At 46.8% G+C, this 21637-nt stretch overlaps 2 protein-coding genes across 4 annotated transcripts; one reads left to right on the top strand and one right to left on the bottom strand.

The window, feature by feature from the left end:
* Nucleotides 1-820: 820 nt before the first annotated feature.
* Nucleotides 821-6099, bottom strand: pih1d2 (PIH1 domain containing 2). The gene is made up of 4 exons (XM_055660667.1): nt 5772-6099; nt 4080-4203; nt 2045-2577; nt 821-1223 (listed from the first exon to the last, which is right to left on the bottom strand). Exons 1-4 carry the CDS (start codon nt 5952-5954, stop codon nt 1083-1085), a joined length of 981 nt encoding a protein of 326 aa, XP_055516642.1. The 5' UTR covers nt 5955-6099; the 3' UTR covers nt 821-1082.
* A 71-nt stretch (nt 6100-6170) lies between these two features.
* On the top strand, nt 6171-18193 carry nkapd1 (NKAP domain containing 1). Of its 3 annotated transcripts, none has more exons than XM_055660669.1 (6): nt 6171-6285; nt 8134-8215; nt 10918-11018; nt 12980-13132; nt 14537-14590; nt 16997-18193. In XM_055660669.1, the coding sequence occupies exons 2-6, from the start codon at nt 8147-8149 to the stop codon at nt 17505-17507; spliced, it is 888 nt and encodes a 295-aa protein (XP_055516644.1). In that variant the 5' UTR covers nt 6171-6285; nt 8134-8146; the 3' UTR covers nt 17508-18193. The 3 variants fall into 3 exon arrangements, with proteins under 3 accessions (XP_055516644.1, XP_055516643.1, XP_055516645.1); XM_055660668.1 differs by lacking the exon at nt 6171-6285 and adding an exon at nt 6327-6397; XM_055660670.1 differs by lacking the exons at nt 6171-6285; nt 8134-8215; nt 10918-11018 and adding an exon at nt 12352-12531.
* Nucleotides 18194-21637: the final 3444 nt, after the last annotated feature.

The following is a 21637-nucleotide window of genomic DNA, read 5'->3' as shown; positions in this document are numbered from 1 at the left end:
CTGCTGCCATCTGGGTTTGGCTGTCTGCATTTGCTCCCAGTTAAACGATCCCTTTTAAGATTTACACTGCCTGCACCTTACAACACAAGCATTATCTGATGCGATCAAACACTGCACAAGCCTTCAGGGAAATGTATGTGAATACTTTGCAGCTTCTTTCTCGGCTGTCTAGACGGCACTTCAGAAACCTGGGATGCCTGGTGCTGACTGAAGAAGCACACGTTGAATGCCACCTAATTATCAAAGCAAACTGATGGCAAATCATCTTCAATCGCTGCAGTCCTTTTAAAGAGGGGGTTAATCTGAAAATTCCTGTGCATTGATAAGTGGATTTGCACGGTAGATCTCAGGGGTCCTTGCGAGTAAGTAAAGTATAGGAATATTATTTTACTAAGTTTATCGTACAGTCATAAATAGTTATACAGCACGGAAACATGCCATTCAGTCCAATGCCCATACTGGCCAAGATGCCCACCTGCGTTTGGCCTAGGTCCCTCTAAATCTTTCCTATTTATGTTCAAGTCGAACTGCCTTTAAAATGTTAGTATAGTACCTGCCCCAACTACCTCCTCTTACAGCTCATTCTATATACCCACCACCCTCTCTGTGGAAAATGTTGCCCCTCTGGTTCCTATTCAGTCTTTCCTTTATCACTGTATACCTATGTTCCCTGGTTCTTTATTTCCCAACTCTGGGTAGTAACTGTCCTTGAGAATGTAGTGTTGAAGGAGGCAAGCTGCCAGGAGCTCCACAGCATAATTATTAGTTTCCCTGCACATAAAACATTAGAAGTTTAATAATTAACATAGCACATGGCACACAGCTTCAAGGGAATTTATTTTGATGCACTGGATTTACAATTCTTTGTGAAATTTTATATGACAAACCAATCTGAATGTGAACACTGTGGCTGAACAAGGTGTGTGATTGTGCGCTCTCTGAGGAACAGGAAACCATTGCCCACGCTGGGAAAACTTTGGCTATTTGCATTTGGTTCATTTACGTTCATCAGAAACGATATCCTTACAGCAGTCTGTGTGGAAATAAGTTGGAATGCATAACATTTGAGAGATTCGATCCGGTTACTTGGTAAGAATAGGCATCCTTACGGACAGGGTGTGGGTCTTCCTGCTGAGCTTGGCGCTGACCATGTCCTCACAGATGGTTTCGGGTAGGTTGAGCTGCAGTCGGTACTTTGCCACCACATCGATAACAACATCATCCTGTTTCGAAAGGCAGATGGAAATTAACAGGCTAGTCTCTCCATAAAGATATCTTGTGAAGCGTTAACTTTAAATGTCAGTCTAAACCAGTTTCAAATTGATTAACTTTACAGAAATATCAGTGACTTTCTGGTGACCGTGAAGCCCAGGTGTTGGTGTTACATTGTCTCTACTTGCAGCTTAACGACTTATTGTGGACCAAGTACAAGCTATTTTCCATAATTTTCATAATGTATATAACTGCGAGCTTGCCCTGTACTATATTGTGTATCCCTCTCTCTTAGGGAGTGTCCCAATGTTTTCACAATACACAATTGAGGTGCAGCATAAAAATCATAAGTTTAGACATTCCAAAAACATTAATGTATTATAAAGAAATTTTAACTGAATTACTCCGAAGTACTGACCAGCTAACTGCATTAACAGGACAAAGTGCTTGAGTAATCAGTGGGCCAGGCAACCTCTCTGGAGAACATGGATAAGTGACATTTTGGGTTGGGACCCTTTGTCACCCATCCATGTATTCCAGAGATGCTGCCTGACCCGCTGAGTTACTCCAGTACTTTGGCTTTTTTTGTAAATCAGCATCTGTAATCCTTGTTTCTATCTAGACAACAAATTGGTGACTAACTTATTACGACAGAGGGGGGGGGGGAGAGAGGCGATCAGCCCATCCTGTATCTGAGAGTTCTAAGAGCAATGCCAAATCTGAATCCCCCCCCACCCCAACAGTCCCCGCTGGAATTTGGAATCTGAATTCTCCCATCTGTGGTTTACAACAGTCTACACAAGCCCGAGCTCGTTGTTCAGTCAGCACCAACCTTGGAGACGCTGAGACCACAGTCTGCCACAGAGGAAACCCCAGGCAGCTCCACCTTCAGCTGGATGCTTGTCGGTTTCCCACCCTCATCAGTGATGACGGACATCTTGTACTTTGGAGTATCAACTGTGTTGCTACACTCAAAGTCCACGCTGGAAATCTCCTGGATGAGGCCTGGCTTGTTTGGCTGGTTGGTGTGAGTGGGCAGGTGGATGGGACTGTCCTTGTCCTGCTCCCCATCTGCCTCTCTTAGGCTGGTCAGCCGCTGCAGTAAGGAGGCGTTAGCATCGGCCTCTGCCTCCACGGCCACAGCTTGGCCAGGCTCGCTTCTCCCGCTCAGCCGCTGCTTGATCCGCTCCCTGCTGCCCGTCTGCGTCTGCCCCAGCAGCCTGTATGAGTGCGACAGGCGGACGCGGTGCTGCTCCTCGATGTATCTCATCGCCAGGCGGATCATCTGGTCCCGTTCCACAGGGTCCTCCCTCGCTTTCTGAATCACCTCTGGGCTGTACGCAACGTCAGTGACCCAGCAAGCGTCTGCGGGAGGGAATTTAAAAAGTTCAAGGAACGTTCCATTCAGCAAACCTGCCCACCTTCCCCCAGCGAAGAGACCAAACTTGGAGGGAGCACTGTGTGCAGTTCCAGTTGCCCAACTACAGGAATGATGTCATTCAGTGGGAAAGAATGCAACAAAGATTCACCAGGATGGCACCTTGGTTTGAGTGATAGGGAAACGTTGGATAGGATAGGACTTCTTTGGAGTGTTGGAGGCTGAAGGGCAGCTTTACTGATGTGTTCAAGATCATGAGGGGTATAGAGGCATCTGCAGTTCCTTCCGACACTACTCCAGGTGTGGTGTCACCAGCAGCTTATGCTGAAGTAACATGACCCCCCAACTGCAGTGTTCAATGCCCAAATGCCTTCCTCGCCACCTTGTTTTTCTGGGTCACCTCTTTCATGTACTATTACTTGTGCCTGGAGGTCTCTGTTTTACAACAACCCCCAGGGGATTTCCTGTGCAAGCCCTGCCCTGGTTTAACCTCGCATTTGTCCTAGATGCAGTTTAAACATTGAGGTTGAAACTGCGGAGTACATTTCAAACCAGGGTTCATTTTGAGCATTCTCCTGGCCAAGTGTCCATCTGTCACTGGGACCTCCAGAACAATCACATAGAGCAGTACAGCACAGGAACAGACACTTTGGCCCACAATGTTTGTGCGGAACATGATGCCAAATTAAACTAATCTCATCAAACTGTACCTGATCTATATCCCTCTGCTCTCTGCACTTCCATGTGCCTATCCAAAATCCTCTCAAATGTCACTATCGTATCTGTATCCACCACCATCCCTGCCAATGTATTCCAGGCCCCCACTACTGTGCGTAAAAAAAAAAAACTTGCCCTGCACATCTCCATTAAAATTTTCCATTCTCGCCTTTATAGCTACACCCTGCAATGTTGGACATTCAACCAGGGTAAAAAGGTTCTGACTGTCTACCCTGTCTATTGCCATAACTTGCAATTCGAAGCGGCTCACAGGATGGAGCATAGGACATGATGTGGCAATGAGACGGGCTGGGTGAAGCATCATTGCTCTTACCCCAGGCAACGTTCTCACAACATAAGGGGTTGGACAGGCTAGATGCAGGAAGATTGTTCCCGATGTTGGGGAAGTCCAGAAAAAGGGGTCACAGTTTAAGGATAAGGGGGAAATCTTTTAGGACCGAGATGAGGAAAACATTTTTCACACAGAGAGTGGTGAATCTCTGGAATTCTCTGCCACAAAAGGTAGTTGAGGCCAGTTCATTGGCTATATTTAAGAGGGAGTTAGATGTGGACCTTGTGGCTAAAGGGATCAGGGGGTATGGAGAAAAGCCAGGTACAGGATACCGAGTTGGATGATCAGCCATGATCATATTGAATGGCGGTGCAGGCTCGAAGGGCCGAATGGCCTACTCCTGCACCTATTTTCTATGTTTCTATGTAACATATCACACGTCAGCGTTTGGAGACAAGCCAGCCTTGGCTCACTAGCTACCTGTGCCATTGATCGTTTCCTCCATCGGCCCTCCGCTGAGAGGGACAGGGTCAGCATTGCTCTTCGGAGCAGGGACTCGACTCCAGCTGCAAAGGTTTACGAACAGCACCCTCTCACCGGGTTCCTGGAGGAGAGAGAAACAATGACTGCTTGTTATCAAAGGTCACAGAGATCTCTGGCCGAATTAACTTGAGACGAGCAGGTACAATTCAAACTCTTGTCCATGTGTGACTCATAGCCCTCCTCAACAACCTATCCTCTGCTATCAGAAACGTGTCTCTTGCAGTCTGCTTTTATGATTTATGTAATGTATGTACAATTTAAGGTGTGTATGTCTGTGCCTGCGATGCCGCTGCATGCAACATTTACATTGTATCTATACCTCACCGCACTCGTGCGTATAACAAAACGCAAACTCGTGCGCCACATAAATTCGCATTACATTTTTTATCACCACCCTCCTGCACTACGTTCCAGTTATCAACCACTCTCTGGGTGAAAAGGTTCACTTCATTCCCTCTAGTCTAGATCCTAAATCTGTGTCTTCCAGTTCCACCTCTGAAATAAGGAAATGTTTCTTGCAGTCTACTCAACCCATACCCCTCATAATTTTAGATTCCTCAGTCATGTCCCCTCTCATCTTCCCTGCTCCAGGAAGGACAGACCCATCCTCCCCTCGTAGCTAAAGTCCAAGGCAAAGTCCTGGTGAAGCTCCTCAGCGCTGTCCAGTGCTCCCACACCCTTGCTCTAGTGTGACCAGAATGGCACACAGTTCTCCAGCTGGAATGGACAGAAGACATTTCGGGTTGGGACCCTTCATCAGTCTGTGGAAGGGTCTCGACCCAAAACATCGTCTGCCCATTACCTCCATAGATGTTGCCTGGCCTGCTGGGTCTGTGTTTTGCTCCCGATTCCCGCATCTGCAGTTCCTTGTGTCTCACGTTTATAAAATTTTAGCTCCTCCGAGTGTTTTGAACGTGTGGCATCGCCCAGCAGAGTAATGGCCAGTCCTCATCACAATAGTTTCATTCATTCACAAGGATTGATTTATTTTAAAGTGTATGAGGTTATTGAAGGAAATGTAAGTATTGATGCCCAGCAGTATGTCGCTTAGGCAACTTACAACCCAGCTGCATGAATATTCATTTTTGTAGTTTCAAGTAACTCCTGCATTTCTCTTCCCCCCCTTCCCCCCCCCCCCCCCCCCCCCTCCCTCTCCCCCCCCCCCTCCCCCCCCCCCTCTCCCCCCCCCCCCCCCCCCCCCCCCCCCCCCCCCCCCCCCCCCCTCCCCTTCCCCCCCCCCCCTCCCCCCCCCCCCCCCCCCCCCCCCCCCCCCCCCCCTTCCCCCGCCCTCGTTGGCCTACCAGTTCTACTGTTTGCATCCTTGTATCCCTCCTCCTTGTATCCCTCCTTCTCCAGCCAGCTCTCATACCCTCTCCAGCCAACAATGGGTTAATATCGGGGCTCCAATCTTCCTGAGGTCTCTGTTGCCAGCCTTGATTTATTCTGGCCTTTCTCGCCTCTCCCCCCCCAAATCTCTACTTTCAGCCTGAAGGATTCTGACCTAATCTTTTTCTCCAGGGATGCTTCCTGATCCTCAGGAGTTACTCCTCCAGCACTTTGTGTGTCTCTCCGGTATAAACCAGCATCTGCAGTTCCACCCTACACATGTTGGTGTCACAGAGTTTGTACCTGTATGTTGGTCTGGATGCAGGCGTGGGGCTCTGGGGCAGAGAACTGCTTCTTGCCCTCGGTCAGCTGCTGGCTGATGAATTTGTGATAAGTTTCAGGGCTGCTCTCAGACATCTCGTCCAACATAGTCCACAGCTGGTTCACCTGCTGCACAAGCGCATCTTCACTCCGCCCTGTGGCCATAGTTACCCTGTTGTTGGTGCAACTCTTCCACAAAGCAGCTGTGGATAACGAGCGAGTCCTGCAGCCTTCAACACAGTGATGGAGACCATCAGCTAGGCGCCGTCGCCATGGCGACCCGACCCACAACGGAAGTGACTGGTCAACCGGAAACCGTCCCCGCAAAACAGCCCCTCCTTCCCCCCCATGCAAAGTAATCACCAAATATCCTATAGATCTTTGGTAATTACAGTTATTCCGCATGATAATGGGAAGGCGGTTGGTGTATTGAAGCGGAGTGTGAGGGGGGGGGGGAGAGAAAAGCGTGGTTAGAGACGGGCCCGTGTAATTGAGTGTAAGTTAGAGAGCGGGCGGAACCCCAGCTCGCCGCTGTTGCTGCTCCCCGCGGGGGGAAGGGAGAGGCGGAGGCGCCGCTTCCGGCCCGGTGCGGGGGGGAGTGGGGACAGGTAAGGGGGACCGGGACCGGCGCCTGGAGAGGGAGAGGGACCCGGGGGGTTGGAGAGGGGTCGGTGTCCCGATTACTGGGGTGTCGGGGCCGGGCTGGGGCGGAGGGAGGAGGGGGGGAAGGGTGGGTCCATTGTCCCGGGGTGTCGGGGCCTGGGTGTCGGGGCCCGGGGGAGGGAGGAGGGGGGTCGGTGTTCCCATTACCGGGGTGTCGGGGCCTGGGGGTCGGGGCCCGGGCGGAGGGAGGAGGGGGGTCGGTGTTCCCATTACCGGGGTGTCGGGGCCGTGCTCGGCCGCCGGTGGCCGCTCGGCTCTGGCCGGACCTGAGCCTGTCCCCGGGCCGCGGTTCCCCCTCCCTCCCCCCTTCCTCGGCGAACTTAAAAATGTACCCACATAACTCGAGACTGAACACCATTTACATTTCAATTTTAAATGATCACTCTCTAATATTGTAATATCTTGTAGCTCTGTCTCAACTGTTAGATTCGCGCACTATTGGAAATAGCTCAACATCTACTATTTACAATCTTGACTGTTTGAATAAGATTATCCACAAATTTCTTCTCGAAAGGTTATAGATGTAATTTCTTTGGCAATTTGTGACATGACATATCTTTGTCACAGTCGTTAGCTGAGTGAATTTCCTTTGAATTGCATTCAATGCCAGTACAGTATCTCTGGAATTCTCTGCCACAGAAGGTAGTTGAGTCCAGTTCATTGGCTAAAGGGATCAGGGGGTATGGAGAGAAGGCAGGTACAGGATGCTTAGTTGATTAGCCATTATCATATTGAATGGCAGTGCAGGCTCGAAGGGCCGAATGGCCTACTCCTGCACCTACTTTCTATGTTTCTAGTATATCTATTCTTAACTAAGGGGACCCAAACTGCACAGTATTCCAGCTGTGGACTAATTGGTGTCCAGTACAATTGTCACAGTAGTTCTCTTTCTTCTAAACTTAAACGTATAGGAAGGAAATGCAGATGCTGGTTGAAACTGAAGATAGACACAAAATGCTGGAGTAACTCAGTGGGTCAGGCAGCATCATTGGAGAGAACGAATGGGTGATGTTTTGGGTCGAGACCCTTCAGACTATTCTAAACTCAACCCCTGTGCAATAAAAGTCAAAATGCCTTTTGCCTTTCCAACACTTTTTGCAGCTGCCTGCTAACTTTCTGTGATTTGTACACAAACACATTGTGCCTCCTATCCCAAAATGTCACCTGTCCATTCCCTCCACAGATGCTGTCTACACAATTACTACACAAACACAACTACACAGTTACTAACAAATGTGTTTTGTTCAAGATTCCAAAATCTCGTCTCATGTCTCTGGAGTTCATTTATACTCAGTTCATCTGCACTCTTTCTTCCATTAGACAGCAACCTGCCTTAAGATTCCTCATACTGAAGTGCATGACCTCGCTCTTTATACCTCATTGAACTCCATTTGCCAAGTTTTCGCTCCGCTTGCAGGCATCCTGTTCCAAAGCCCAAATTTGCCACTTTCATGGAATCAGCAGACTTAGACTCGGCCTCCTCTAGGTCATTAAATGAATTATAAATAATTGGTCCAAGGACTGATGAAGAGTCCCTGACCTGTAACAGCCTTGATACTGCCTGTAGGCCCAGTTTCAAGCATCTGCAGTTTTAATTGTTTTCAGCAATTGCTGCAGTCACTGCAGTTACAAGGTTAGTTCGGGGCTGCACCCAGATCTCCATTGTCTCTCATTTTTTTAGGATATCTCTCACGATGGCTCGAATTCCTATGGGTAAAGTTCTTCTGCGGAATGTCATCCGCCACACCGATGCCCACAACAAGGTAAGCTTGTCGACCTTCTGTTTTATTAAACTCAGATCTACAGTAAGGGAGAGTTAGGTTTAGCTCTTAGGGCAAAAGGAATCAAGGGATAAGGGAGAAAAGCAGGAACAGGGTACTGATTTTAGATGATCAGCTATGATCATATTGAATGGCAGTGCTAGCTCGAAGGGCCGAATGGCCTACACCTGCACCTGTTTTTCTATGTTTCTCTGAACAGTTCTCTCGGCAACACACAAAAATGTTACTAGCTGTCAAAGTCTGCACACGTGCTGTTCAAAGCCTGGTCAGTGTCACTGCTGCAGCTGTTACAGTTTCAGCCGATGCTGTCAGTGCGGAATTGGTGATATGATATGACCTTCAACTTTTCAAAGACTTATCGCAGGGTGTGGGTGCAGTTGGCAGAGCCAGAGGTCATTGCCCAGGGGAGGGGTCGCGAACCAGGGGCATGACTACACATAAGGGGCTGGTCACTTGGTATGCGTTTGTTCTTGCTGCGTGTACCAAGATACAGTGAAAAGCCATGTTTGTGTGCTATCCAATCAAATTATACAATACTTGTTAGTTACTGGTGAGGATTCTGAGGGATAAGATATATATGCATCTGGAAAGAAGGGTCTCGACCTGAACCGTCACCCATTCCTTCTCTCCAGAGATGCAACCTGTCCCGCTGAGTTACTCCAGATATTCTGTGTCTATCTTTGGATAGACAGCAACTGATTTAGGGATAGTCAGCATGGTTTTGTACATGGGGGATCATGTCTTATGAATTTGAGTTTTTTTGAAAAGCTAACAAAATATGTTGACATGGGCAAAGCTGTAGAAGTTGCCTATATAGACGTTAGCAAAACATTGATAAGGTTCTGCATAGTAGGTGGCTCTGGAAGGTCAGAAAATTTGGTTTGTGTAAGGAAGCAGAGGGTGGTGGTGGAAGGGTGGGTTTTGAACGAGGCCTGAGGTGTGCCTCGGGGATCAGTGTTGTGCCCGTTGCTGTTTGTGGTTAAAATCATGATTAGCAAGTTTGCAGATGACACTAAAGTGGTTGATATAGATAGCGAAGATAGTTATCAAAAATTTCAGCCAGATCTTCATCAGTTGGGCAAGTGGGCTGAGAAATAGTCAATGGAGTTTAATGCATTCAAGTGTGGGGGTGTTGCATTATAGAAAGTCAAAACTGGGCAGGGCCTTCACAGTGAGTGGCAGGGCCACTGGGAAGGGTGGAGCAGAGGGATCTAGGACCACTGGTGCACAGTTCCCAGAAAGTTGCATCAAAGGATGAGAGGGTGGTAAAGAAAGCTTTTTGTACATTGGCCGTCATCAGTCGGGATGCTGACTATAGAAGTTGAGATGTTATGTTACAGTTGTATAAAATGTTGGTGAGGCCATCATTGGAGTTCTGTGTTCAGTTTTGGTCTCCCTGCCATAGGAAGGATGGTGTTACGCTGGAAAGAGTGCTGAGAAGATTTACGAGGATGTTGCCAGGATTGAGGGCCTGAGCTATAGGGACAGGTTGGGCTGACGTGGACTATATTTGGGAGCACAGGAGGTTGAGGGATGATCTTATAAAGAAGGATAGGATGAACGCAAAGAATCTTTTAGCCCGTGTTGCTGACTCAAAAACAAGAGAACAAATGTTTAAGGTGAGAGCGGTAAGATTTAATAGCAATCTGTGGGCAACTATTTCACTCAGAGGGTGATGAGTACAAGAAGCGAGCTGGCAGAGGAGGTAGTTGGGGCAGATACTGTAAAAGCATTTAAAAGATGCTTGGACAGGTACATGAAAAGGTTTAGAGAGATATGGGCCAAATGTTGGAAATGGGACGAGCGTGGGTGCGGCATAGACGAGTCGGGCCGAAGGGTCTGTTTCTACCCTGTTCTTCTGTTGTGTCCTTATGCTATATGGTGGCTCGCCACTGCTGTACACATCGTTGCGCTATTGGAATGTTAAGTGCAAGGTCTGCAGTAGCACATGGATTATCCAGCAATGGGCAGATTGTCTGGGTCTGTGTGCCACAGTCACAGGTTGTTGTACCCTCGATGTAGCCCCATTGTCACCCTTGACTGCCCGACCCCGGTTCGCAGTCGGATGACACATCTCCAGTTCAGCCAATGTTCATCAGTACCTGGTGGTAAGCGCTCTGCTGCTGGTATGTGCCCATCTTGGTGGAAATATGGACAGTGGCTAGTCTGTTCTTCCACATGTGGAGGCGAGCTTCAGTTGGTGTTGTTTCCAATGGGGTGACACTGTGACTCCAGTACAATCCACTCATATATTCTGTACCAGAGTACCGAATATAGTGTGATAGTTACAGTTACAGAGAAAGTGTAGATAAAAATGTTCAAGAGTTGCAATGAGCTCGGTTGGAAATTCAGGACTACACCCTACTTATGAAAGGACCGTGCAGCAGTAATCCGATATCAGTGGGGAGGATGCTGTTTCTGAATTTTGAGGTACATAATTTCAACCTTTTGTATCTTCTGCCCGACAGTAGGGGGAGAAGTGGGAATGTGAGTGGCCCTTGATCACATTGGCTGCTTTCCTGAGACACTGGATAGTGTAGATGGAGTCGATGGGGGAGGCTGGCCTGCGTGATGGACAGGACTGCGTCCACAAGTCTACAATTGCTTGCGGCTTGGGCAGAGCTGTTGCCAAACCCGGCTGTGATACATCGAGAGTTTTAAACTTTCCTTCTGGCCATCTGCAGATTCAGGAGGAGTCAGAAATGTGGAAGATCAGGGAAAAAGAGAAGCAAGCCGGCAAGATGAGATTTTTCCAGCAGCGAAGAGAGTCTGAGGGTTTGTCGGGGTAAGTATTTAATCCTGCTGCCGGATACCTGAGGCCTGTGGAGCTGACCTTACTGTTGCTATACCATCGCTAGAACTGCTCACTTGGATTCATGCATGAGATGTCCCAAACATCTCCCCTTCCCCCTGCAACCGCAGGAGATGTAATACCTGTCCCTGTACCTCCTCTGTCCTAACGATCTAGACACCCCAGTAGCCCTTCCTGGTGAGATAGTGGATTAGACGCACCTCCTCCTCTAACATCATCCACTGCATCCGGTGTTCCTGATGTGGCCTTCTGTACATCGGCAAGACCAAGCATAGACTCGGCAACCATTTTGCTGAACACTTGTGCTCGGCCTGCCAAGGCCTGCTGGATCTCCCGGTTGCTAACCACATTAACTCCTCATCCCATTCCAATACTCACCTTTCCGACCTGCTCCTCCTCCATTGTCAAAGCGAGGCCACATGCAAACATAGTTTTGTTTATAGATATAGCATGGAAACTGGCCTTTCGGCCCACTGAGAACCATGTCGGCCATTGATTACCTGTTGACACTAATTCTATGTTATCCACCTTTCCCCATCCACTCCTCCACACATTATGGGTAATTTAAAGAGGCCAATTAGCCTATAAACCTGCACTGGAGGAATAGCACCTTATATGCCCCTTTGGTTAGCTTATGGTATGAATATTGAATTCTCCAAACCCAATTAATTCTCCCCCAATCCCCACTTTCTTTCTTGTGCCCCCCCCCCGTCCCCCCCATCCTGGTGTGCTAGAATTTCGCCCAGCACATTCCTGTCCCTTCCCCCCCCCCCCCCCCCCCCCCCCCCCCCCCCCAGTCACCATGCTCCTTTCATTTCCCCCTCCATTCCCTGCGACCCCAATTTCCCATTTTATCCTCCCCGTTTTCCATTCCTCCTTTCTGCTTTTGCATTGAACACCTTTTCTCTCCACTTTTCACTTCTTGCCTTTGTCAGTTACTCCACCTGTCTGCCAATCACACCCCCTTTACCTGTATCCACCTGGCTCCACAGGCACCTCTTTTTCAGCTTTCTACCCCCTACTCCAATTGACTGAAGAAGGATCCCGACCTGAAACGTCACCTGTCCATTCTTTCCGCAGATGCCTGGCCCGCTGAGTTCCACAAGCACATTGTGTTTTTTGGTCAAGATTCCAGCACCTGCAGTTCCTAGTCTCTGTTGCTTTTCTTGATGTATATTAACATAGTGTACACCAGCGTACAGGGCAGGTAACAATTAGCTGATGATGCCACAATAAGCTGATGATGCTAAATACGCCAGTGTACTTTGCAGATAACAGTAAGCTGATGGGTGAAGTGGGAGGACAGCAAGTGACAGAGATGTAGACAGGCTGTGGATGGCTGGATGCGACAAATGTAACATTTTGGTAGGAAAAGGAAATGTCCTTCAGAAAAGAAAATCCGCCATCTTTAGCCAGCGTAACCAAGATGTGTCTCCTGGGTATCCATGTTGACCCGTAACTATCTTAGGCACGCACAAAACTGCAGGTGCGGGAAACTTGACCAAAGGCTGGAGGAACTCAGCGGGTCAGGCAGGATCTGGGAATCGGATTTAAGTCTGAGAGAGGAGGTTTTGGGTCCTGACCCTTCTTTTATCCCTTCTCCTGGCTTTAGCTTTCACTTGTCTACTCTCCTGATCTGACACCATTTATCTTTCTAGCCTTTGTCTAGCATTTACTCCATTCATCTGCCATTCACTCTCCTCACCTCTATCCACCGATTAGTTAATGATTCATGTCGGAGACCTTTCATCAGAACTTAGTGACTACTAAAGTAGCAGTTTTGAGGAAAGATCTTAAACCTGATACATTGACCTTTTTTATTCACAGATTCTGCGTGACCTGCTGGGTGTTTTCAGTATTTTCCATTTTATTTAAGATTTTCAGCGTGTGCTGTTATTTGAGAGTAATTGAATTATGTACGGTGTCTATCCCAGGAACAGAATGCGGTGTGACGGGTACGATGAAGAAGACGAAGAACAAAAGGCGACTGCTGCTGCTGCTCAGAAAATGTTCACGGCACAGGATGAACGGGAAAGCCGAATCTGGACAAAGAAGCTGTACGACTTTGAAGCAAGAGATCCAAACAGGTCTGAGCCTTGAAGCCGTCTGTAGTTGGGGAAAGGTCAAACTCCTTGCCATAGAATGTAGAGAAGAGGAACAGGCCCTTTGGCCCATCACATTGTGCTCAAGATGCCAAGATAAACTAATCCCCTCTGCCTCCACCCAATCCATATTCCTCCATTCCCTGCGTATCTGTGTGCCAACCAAAACCATCTTAAATGTCACTATTTGTCGTATCTGCCTCCACCACCATCCCTGGCAGCCCGTTTCACGCACACTCACCACCTTCTTGGTTTTGAAAAAACACTTGCCTCGTGCATCTCTTTTAAACTTTCCCCCTCTGACCTTAAAGCTGTGTTTTCTTGTCTTTCCCATTTCCATCCTGGGAAAGAGATTCTAACTGTCCCAACTACACGACTTCCTGACTCTTAAACGCAATGCCCAGTCTGATGAAGGCATGCTTCCTTTTCCACTCTGTCCATTTGAGCTGCTACTTTGACTTGGAACCCAAGATCTCTCTCTGCATCAATGCTGTAAAGGGTCATGCCATTAACTGTATACATTCCCCTTGCATTCGTCTTCTCACACTTACTGGTATTAAACTCGCCTGCTATTTCTCAACTCAAAACTGATCTATGCTGTGCTGTATCCCTTCACAGCTTTCCTCGTAACTAGTTATTCAAACTCATTGCTTCCGTCTTGTGGCCCAGTGCATATACAAAATCCTATATGAACATTTATATATTTTTTTTAAATAAACCCTCGTGGTTCAAATTTGTTCTTTTTGTTAAGAAGTTGAATTATCATTTAACTTAACAGGTGACCGAATTAAGAGAGTCGACAGTAATCTTGATGCTTGATTTTTATTTGAAGTAATCAGACTTAAATTTGAAATCTCCGGGAATCAGTGAAAACTGAGGATTATACTCAAAATGTTGTTACTGTACTTGGACTACACAAGGCTTATTGTTCAGAAGTGCAGCTTTTATTAAAATGTCAGGCCAATTTTAAAACCACTGCTTTCCAACCAAAGTTTTGAAACTCTGCTCTGAATTGTCTTGCTAGAAGAGGTGTGTACCACACCAGATGTGTTGCACCCTTTAGTCTTGCCTATCAAGTGGATCTAATGAAAAACTCATTGGTCAAGGATCCCAACTTAATGCGTCACCTGTCCATGTTCTCCAGAAATGCTGCCTGACCTGCTGAATTACTTCACTTTGTGACCTTTTGTATATTAACAAGCATGTGCAGTTATTTGATTGTACTAATGAATCATGTATAGCTTTTTCTTGGACTGGACAGCATTCAAATAAAAGCTTTTCACTGTACCTCTGTACACTGATTATAATAACCTAAATTGAATTGAACAATTCACTAGTTTTTTTTAATAATGCAGGAATTAAATAGTCTTTTCTGAATTGATTGTTTAGATGGGGCCACAGTGGCTACAAGGAACTTTACCCAGAAGAATTTGAATCTGAGAGGTAAGTTTTAAAATATATCAACATAGTTGGAAAGGTGGTAATGTAATGTAATCGTAATCGAGTCAGGATGGGATTGATGTTGTAACATATTTCCAAACTTAATCTGATTTTATTTGTGTGTGTGTGTGGTGGGACAATGCTAAATGGGCGGTGGATTGGACATGAAAAATCAAAGCATTCTAAGCCTGAGTGGGCCTTTTATTTCAGCCCATATTCTCTCAATATTTTCTAATCGTGGATGTGTCTTAGACATGAAATGTCTGGATCTCCACAACCCTTTGGCGCTGCTGGTAAATCCGCTACCTCACAGCGCCAGAAATCCGGATTTAAAACTGGGTGTGGAGTTTGTGCATTCTCCCTGCGGCCCCACGGGTTTCCTCCAGCCTCTCCGGTATCCCCCCCACGTCCCAAAGACGTGCGGGTCTGTAGGTTAATTGGCCTTTGTAAATTGCCTCTAGTGTGCAGGGAGTGGATGCAAAAGTGGGAAAACGTAGAACTAGTGTGAACGGGTGATCAGTGGTCGATGTCAACTCTGGGCAGAAGGGTCTGTTTCCATGCTGTATCTCTAAAAACTAAGTGGGGGAATTATGGCTTTGAGTCTTAAAACCACGACAGAATCTGCCCTGATCTGTCCCTTCTTATCTAGATTGAGCCCTGTTCAGAGCCACCTCACTGCAGCCACCTGTGAGAGTGAGGTCATCAAATGTGTCTACCAAAGTGCAGCCCACTGTTTAATCTCTCCTCGTGACAAGCCTGTCTTCCTGCAGAGTCAGTCTAGTGAAGAATCTCTGCATTCCTTCTGTCGCTAACTAATCCTTCCATAGGATAATCCCTACACGATTGGAGAACATCTCTACACTTGTATAGGTCCACCACCGATATTCGAACACCCTTGGTTCCAGAGCCTTTCTGGATTGTCCGTTTTGCTAGACCAACAGAGGTCTAGGTCATGGCCACCGAGAGGTGTGCGACGGTACTAGAACGGTCCGCTGGGGGGAATTCTGGGGGAGGGATTTCAAGTGCGCTCTCATGATTTGGTCCAGATTAAAGGAGGTGCTGGACCACTAGTTGCCAGAAAATCAGTGATGGTCCTGTACTCGAATCCTCTTGCAATATACTGGTTACTTTCTTATTGCTTGACGGGCAACTTTGTTACACAAAGGGTGGCAGGTATATGGAACGAGCTACCGGAGGAGGTGGTTGAGGCATGTTTAAAAAAACATTTGGATAGGATAAGGATATGGGCCAAATGCGGGCAAGTGGATCTATTATAGATGGGGCATGTTGGTGGTCATGAGCAAGTTGGGCCGAAGGGTCTGTTTTCATGTTCTATGACTATGCTTGCATGTTAACGACATCTGCAGCTATCCAGATCCCTACGAATCCTAAACCATTCGTTCACTATTTAAAATGTACTCCGGATGGAAATCTTGCATTTTCCCACATTAGTGTCCCATCAGCTACGATTATTATCAGTGCTCTGTAGGGGCACAATAATGAGGAGCTGGGAGAGGTGTGAGGCAATTAAGGAGGGCACTAACTGGGTTGATGAAAGGAGTGGGGTGAATGGTGTCTGTATGGATTTTAAAAGGGCATTAGACAGTGTCACTAAAGCATGTTAAAAAAGCTGAGGCCTTTCAGGGGTCACAAAGTCAGGAGAAGCTTTTATGGAAAATTGATTGAAGAGAAGGTGGTGGGAGCAGCACTTCCCTAGGCTGTGTGCTAGAGGTGTTCATTTTTTTGACATTCGACATTGGAGTATTGAGCAAGACGTGTAAAGTTCTAAAGGTGGTGGTGTGGTAAACATAGAGGCCCAGGCCATACCAGTGGTAACAGCCGGGAACTTGGCAGCCTGTAAAGGTGCTGACATCAGAAGCCATCAATGATATGGTTTAGTTTAGAGATACAGTGTAGAAACAGGCCTTTTAGCTCACTAAGTCGGAGCCGACCAGCAATCACACTAGCGGCAATTTACAGAACCAATGAAACTGCAAACCTACACATCTTTGGAGTGTGGGAGGAAACCAGAGCACCTGGAGAAAACCCACGCAGCCACAGGGTGAACGTCAAACCCGGTACAGAAACACCTGTGGTCAGGTTTGAACTTGTGTCTCTGGCGCTCTAAGGCAGCAACTCTACTGCTGTGCCACTGTGCCGCCCTTAAAACCTGAAAAGAAAATTTGGATAGGCACTCGAGCGAAATAAAGTTGAAGGAAGATGAGGCTAGAGCTGGTGAATGGGACTGAATCCGTGCGTAGAGGGTGATCACGGATGGGTGGGCTGAATGGCCTCCTTGCCTGCTGTAATAACTCAACGATCAGGCAGCCGCAGGTTGTTCTGGTGTGCACCTCTGCGTGTAGACGTTGCAGCTGTGTGTAGGAACTCATCTTTACTTTCCATTCCCAGTGACCAGAAGGATAGCGACGGGCACGCTGCCAACGGGGAGAAACCCATGCACCCAGAGACCTTGAAACTGGCTTCACACAAGCGCAAGCGCTCCAGTAAAACTAGCAAGAAGAAACACAAGAAGAAATCTCGGAAGAAGGTGAGGCGGAAGCGAAGCCTGCAGAGCAGCGACTCTTCGAGCGACGGCGAGAGCTCGGTGGAGGAGGAGAATGGACGGAAAAGGATGAAAGCAAAGAAACGGCGGGAGAAGGCAGCGGGGCAGCAGAAGGAACAGCCCGGCCGGCCCAGTGACAGTGGCTCTTCCAACGGCCGCCTCTCCGACACCAGCAGCAAGGACGGCAGCAGTTCCAGCGCTCGGCTGCAGAAAGACAAGAAGAGAAGGAAAAAGAAAGAGCGGAGGAATATTCCGATGGCAGAGGGTGACCGAGAAATCAGAAGCAAGAAACGCAAAAACTGGAAAATTGCACCCAACGATTCCTCGGATGAGAGCGGAGACGAAGAGCTGAACTAGAGGGGTGCTGAGGAGGTGCCTGTGCTCTCCCGAACCTGGGCCATGTGAACCCAGCACTGCGGTCGGGCCAAGTGCATCACTTGGCTTTACTGACACAGTCTGCAAGTGGTGACAGACCAGCCTTCCTCAGAGGCTGCACGGTGATATACTCTCCGGGGCAACTGCTCCCAATCTGCTGCTGCCTTTCTCTCAATATTACATGCCATGTAACACCCAGTCTCTTGTGTAGTGAAGGAACCTTTGGGGGCTGGGTCACTACAGATCCACACTCTGCATTGGATTGTTCATAAGTTGTAGGTGTAGAGTTAGGCCATTCGGCCCATTACGTCTACTCCAACATCCAATCGTGGCTGATCAACAGTGCCCTCCTTCTGAGTACAGTTAGAAAGGGGATGAGGAGGAATTTCTTTAGACAGAGGGTGAGGAATCTGTGGAATTCATTGCCAAGTCAAAGGATATGTTTACGGTGAAGATTGATAGATTTTTGATTAGTGTGTTAGGGGTTATGGGGAGCCAGGAGAATGGGGTTGAGACGGGAAGAAACAGTGCCCTCCATAATGTTGGCGACAAAGACCCATCATTTATTTATTTACCTATGTCCTCCCCAATTTGAGATTTGTAATAGAAGAAATCACACGTGGTTAAAGTGCACATTGCCAGATTTTAATAAAGGCCAATTTTACACATTTTGGTTTCACCATGTGGAAATTACATCTGTGTTTATACATAGTCTCCCCCATTTCAGGGCACCATAATGTTTTGGACACAGCAATGTCATGTAAATGAAAGTAGTCATGTTTAGTATTTTGTTGCATATCCTTTGCATGCAATGACTGCTTGAAGTCTGCGATTCATGGACATCACCAGTTGCTGGGTGTCTTCTCTGGTGATGCTCTGCCAGGCCTGCTTTGCAGCCATCTTTAGCTTATGCTTGTTTTGGGGGATAGTCCCCTTCTGTTTTCTCTTCAGCATATAAACGGCATGCTCATTTGGGCTCAGATCGGGTGATTAACTTGGCCACTTAAGAATTGACAATTTTTTAGCTTTGAAAAACTCCTTTGTTGCTTTAGCAGTACGTTTGGGATCGTTGTCTTGCTGTCGAATCAACCACCAGCCAATGAGTTTGTGGCATTTGTTTGAACTTTAGCAGATAGGATGTGTCTATACACTTCAGAATTAATTACGCTACTACCATCAGCAGTTGTATCATCAATGACGATAAGTGAGCCAGTACCGTCAGCAGCCATACATGCCCAGGCCATAACACCCCCAATACTGTTTCACAGATGACTTGGTATGCTTTGGATCTTGGGAAGTTCCTTCTCTCCTCCATACTTTGCTCTTGCCATCACTCTGATAAGTTATTCTTCTTCTCATCAGCCCACAAGACCATTTTCCAGAACGGTGGTTGCTCTTTTAAGTTCTTCTTGGCAAACTGTAACCTGGCCATTCTATTTTTGCGGCTAACCATCTTGCAGTGTAGCCTCTGTATTTCTGTTCATGAGTCTTCTGTGGACAGTGGTCATTGATAAATCCACACCTGACTCATGAAGAGTGTGTCTGATGTGTCAGACAGGTGTTTGGGGATTTTTCTTTATTATAGTGAGAATTCTTCTGCATCAGCTGTGGAGGTCTTCCTTAGCCTGCCAGTCCCTTTGGAATTAGTAAGCTCACCAGTGCTCTCTTTCTTCTAAATGTTGCTTCCAAGGGTTGATTTTGGTAAGCCTAAGGTTTGGCAGATGTCTCTAACAGTTTTATTCTTGTTTCTCCGTCTCATAATGGCTTTGTTGACTTCCATTGGCACAACTTAGGTCCTCATGTTGAGAAACAGCAATAAAAGTTTCCAAAGGTGATGGAAAGACTGGAGGAAAGACTAGGTGCTGAGAACTCTCTTATACCTGCATTAAGGAGGCAATTAAACACTCCTGAGCAATTACAAACACGTGTGAAGCCATGTGTACCAAACATTATGGTGCCCCAAATGGGGGTCTATGGATAAACACTGCTGTAATTTCTACATGGTGAAACCAAAATGTATAAAATTGGCCTTTATTAAAATCTGACAATGTGCACTTTAACCACCTGTGATTTTTCTCTATTACAAATCTCAAATTGTGGAGTGCAGAGGCAAATAAATAAATAATGGGTCTTTGTCGCCAACATTATCTTTCCCTCTCAACCCCATTCTCCTGCCTCCCCAGAACCTCTAATACACTAATCAAAAATCTATCAATCTCCACCTTAAAAATATCCTTTGACTTGGCCTCCACATCCTTCTGTGGCAATGAATTCCAAAGAATCATCACCCTCTGTCTAAAGAAATTCCTCCATCTCCATTCTAAAGATACGTGCTTTTATTCTGAGGCCTCTGATCCTAGACTCCCACTAGTGGAAACATCCACTCTATCCAGGCCTTTCACTATTCTGTAAGTTTAAATGAGGGGTCCCCTCATCCTTCTAAACTCTAGCGAGGAAGAGGACCGGTGCCATCACATGCTCATTGTATCAGACGGCTATCGCCACCACTGCTGCCATGCACCGTGCCACTGTGGCGGAAATGTTCTGCCATTGGTCCCAATGCTCACTATGTGTAAGACACACGCCCTGTGTTAGATTCTGCTTCTTAGAACACCTCAATCATTTTAAGCAGGCAAATGCAAAAGAGGGCCTGCTATTTGAATCTGATATAGATTTCCATTGCTGTAGCTTTCTTTTCTCGATGCGCAGGTTGTTAATAATGAAGGTGATTTCTCCTCAGCTGTATGAATTTGTATTTTCTCAGTGCAGCGGGACTGAGTTTGTTTGGCTTGAAAAAGGTGATGTGAAATTATGTTAACTAAGCGGGGACCTTGTCACCAGTGCCAAAATCAGTGCTCAAAGCTCCTTCTTAAATTACGTGCGATCCTATCAGTAAACACATCTCAAAGACATGCGGGTTCGTAGGTTAATTGGCCTCTAAATCGCCGCTAGTGTGTCGGGAGATGAAGAGGGGGTGGGATAACATAGAATTAGTGTGATCGATGGTAGACATGGATTCGTTGGGCCGAAGGCCTGTTTCCATGCTGTATCTCTGAACTAAACTCAGCGAAACATGTAACAGAGCACATTTATTAGTTGCCTCCATCCTTAGATGCTTCATCCTAGCCTTGTCATGTGGTCCAATGATCACTATTAAGTTGATTGATTCTTGACCTCTTCCCAGTTTAATTATTTATTCTTTTTGTTATAGGACTTTAAATATTCTTTACACAATCCAAAGATTCTTCATGGGGGGGGAAAAACTTATTAAGGAAAATGTTAGCAATGTTGGGAGGGACTTTAAAAATACTTGTTGGATTATTGCAGGCACGATGATTCATTTTATCTTGATTCAGAACAAAATGGTGGCGTTTTACTTGACAGATTTTTCCTCATTCACATCCTGTCCATGTGGCATTTTCTGCATCGGACAGCAAGACTGTATAACAACGTATGTCCGCTCCGCCTGATTCATGCCGGCTGATAACGTACGTATCTTGTACGAGAGTCCCTCGGGCTGAGAGATGCCGAACGTGGCTGCATTGATTCCCCAACAATTTGTTCAGTTACAACGAGCCAACTCGGCACACGTTAACAACTGAGTTTAATTTTTTTTTTAAATTTAACATTAGCCTTCCCTGGAAATGCTCACACAACCTGTTCCTTTCCTTGCACGCAATGGGATGTGGTTCTTGCCACCAGGCAGCTCCTAGGATCCACCTGTCCAGTGCCTGTTCTTTGTGTGAATCTGGGCAGAAGGTGTCAGTCAACATGTTGAGCTGACCCGGTGTGTCATGGTGAGGCCCAACAATCCAGCCACTCACTGATATAGCAAGTAGGCCGTAAGCTTGTCTCGGATCTCGGATCAATTAAAGTCAATGCCCTCTAACTATGTGAATGCTCCTGATTCATTCTTCTGAAATGAGACTCATTTTGCAGTGAGTGGGCCGAGTAAAACCCAGCCCAAACTTTGCCGGCTTTTGATGGAAAACGTATTAATCTGGCGATTTTTGATCATCAATTTAATGGGAAATCTGTCCCTTTAAATTAAAAACTAGTGCCATGTTTTTTGACGCAGCAGCTGAGAATATGCACCAACTGAACAGTATTAT

The sequence above is a fragment of the Leucoraja erinacea genome, chromosome 32 (genome assembly GCF_028641065.1).
Source record: "Leucoraja erinacea ecotype New England chromosome 32, Leri_hhj_1, whole genome shotgun sequence".
In the NCBI taxonomy this organism is placed as follows: Eukaryota; Metazoa; Chordata; class Chondrichthyes; order Rajiformes; family Rajidae; genus Leucoraja; species Leucoraja erinaceus.
This window is presented reverse-complemented; position numbering and strand designations above follow the sequence as displayed.

What these genes read in the sequence shown, in the direction of transcription:
- pih1d2 (XM_055660667.1), bottom strand. Translation starts at nt 5,954, where the DNA reads ATGGCCACAGGGCGGAGTGAAGATGCGCTTGTGCAGCAGGTGAACCAG. An exon ending in GGAAACGATCAATGGCACAG is followed by an intron (nt 2,578 to 4,079) that starts GTAGCTAGTGAG and finishes TCCCTCCCGCAG; the next exon opens with ACGCTTGCTGGGTCACTGAC. An exon ending in GTGGTCTCAGCGTCTCCAAG is followed by an intron (nt 1,224 to 2,044) that starts GTTGGTGCTGAC and finishes CTTTCGAAACAG; the next exon opens with GATGATGTTGTTATCGATGT.
- nkapd1 (XM_055660669.1), top strand. Translation starts at nt 8,147, where the DNA reads ATGGCTCGAATTCCTATGGGTAAAGTTCTTCTGCGGAATGTCATCCGC. An exon ending in GAGTCTGAGGGTTTGTCGGG is followed by an intron (nt 11,019 to 12,979) that starts GTAAGTATTTAA and finishes TGTCTATCCCAG; the next exon opens with GAACAGAATGCGGTGTGACG. An exon ending in GAAGAATTTGAATCTGAGAG is followed by an intron (nt 14,591 to 16,996) that starts GTAAGTTTTAAA and finishes TTCCATTCCCAG; the next exon opens with TGACCAGAAGGATAGCGACG.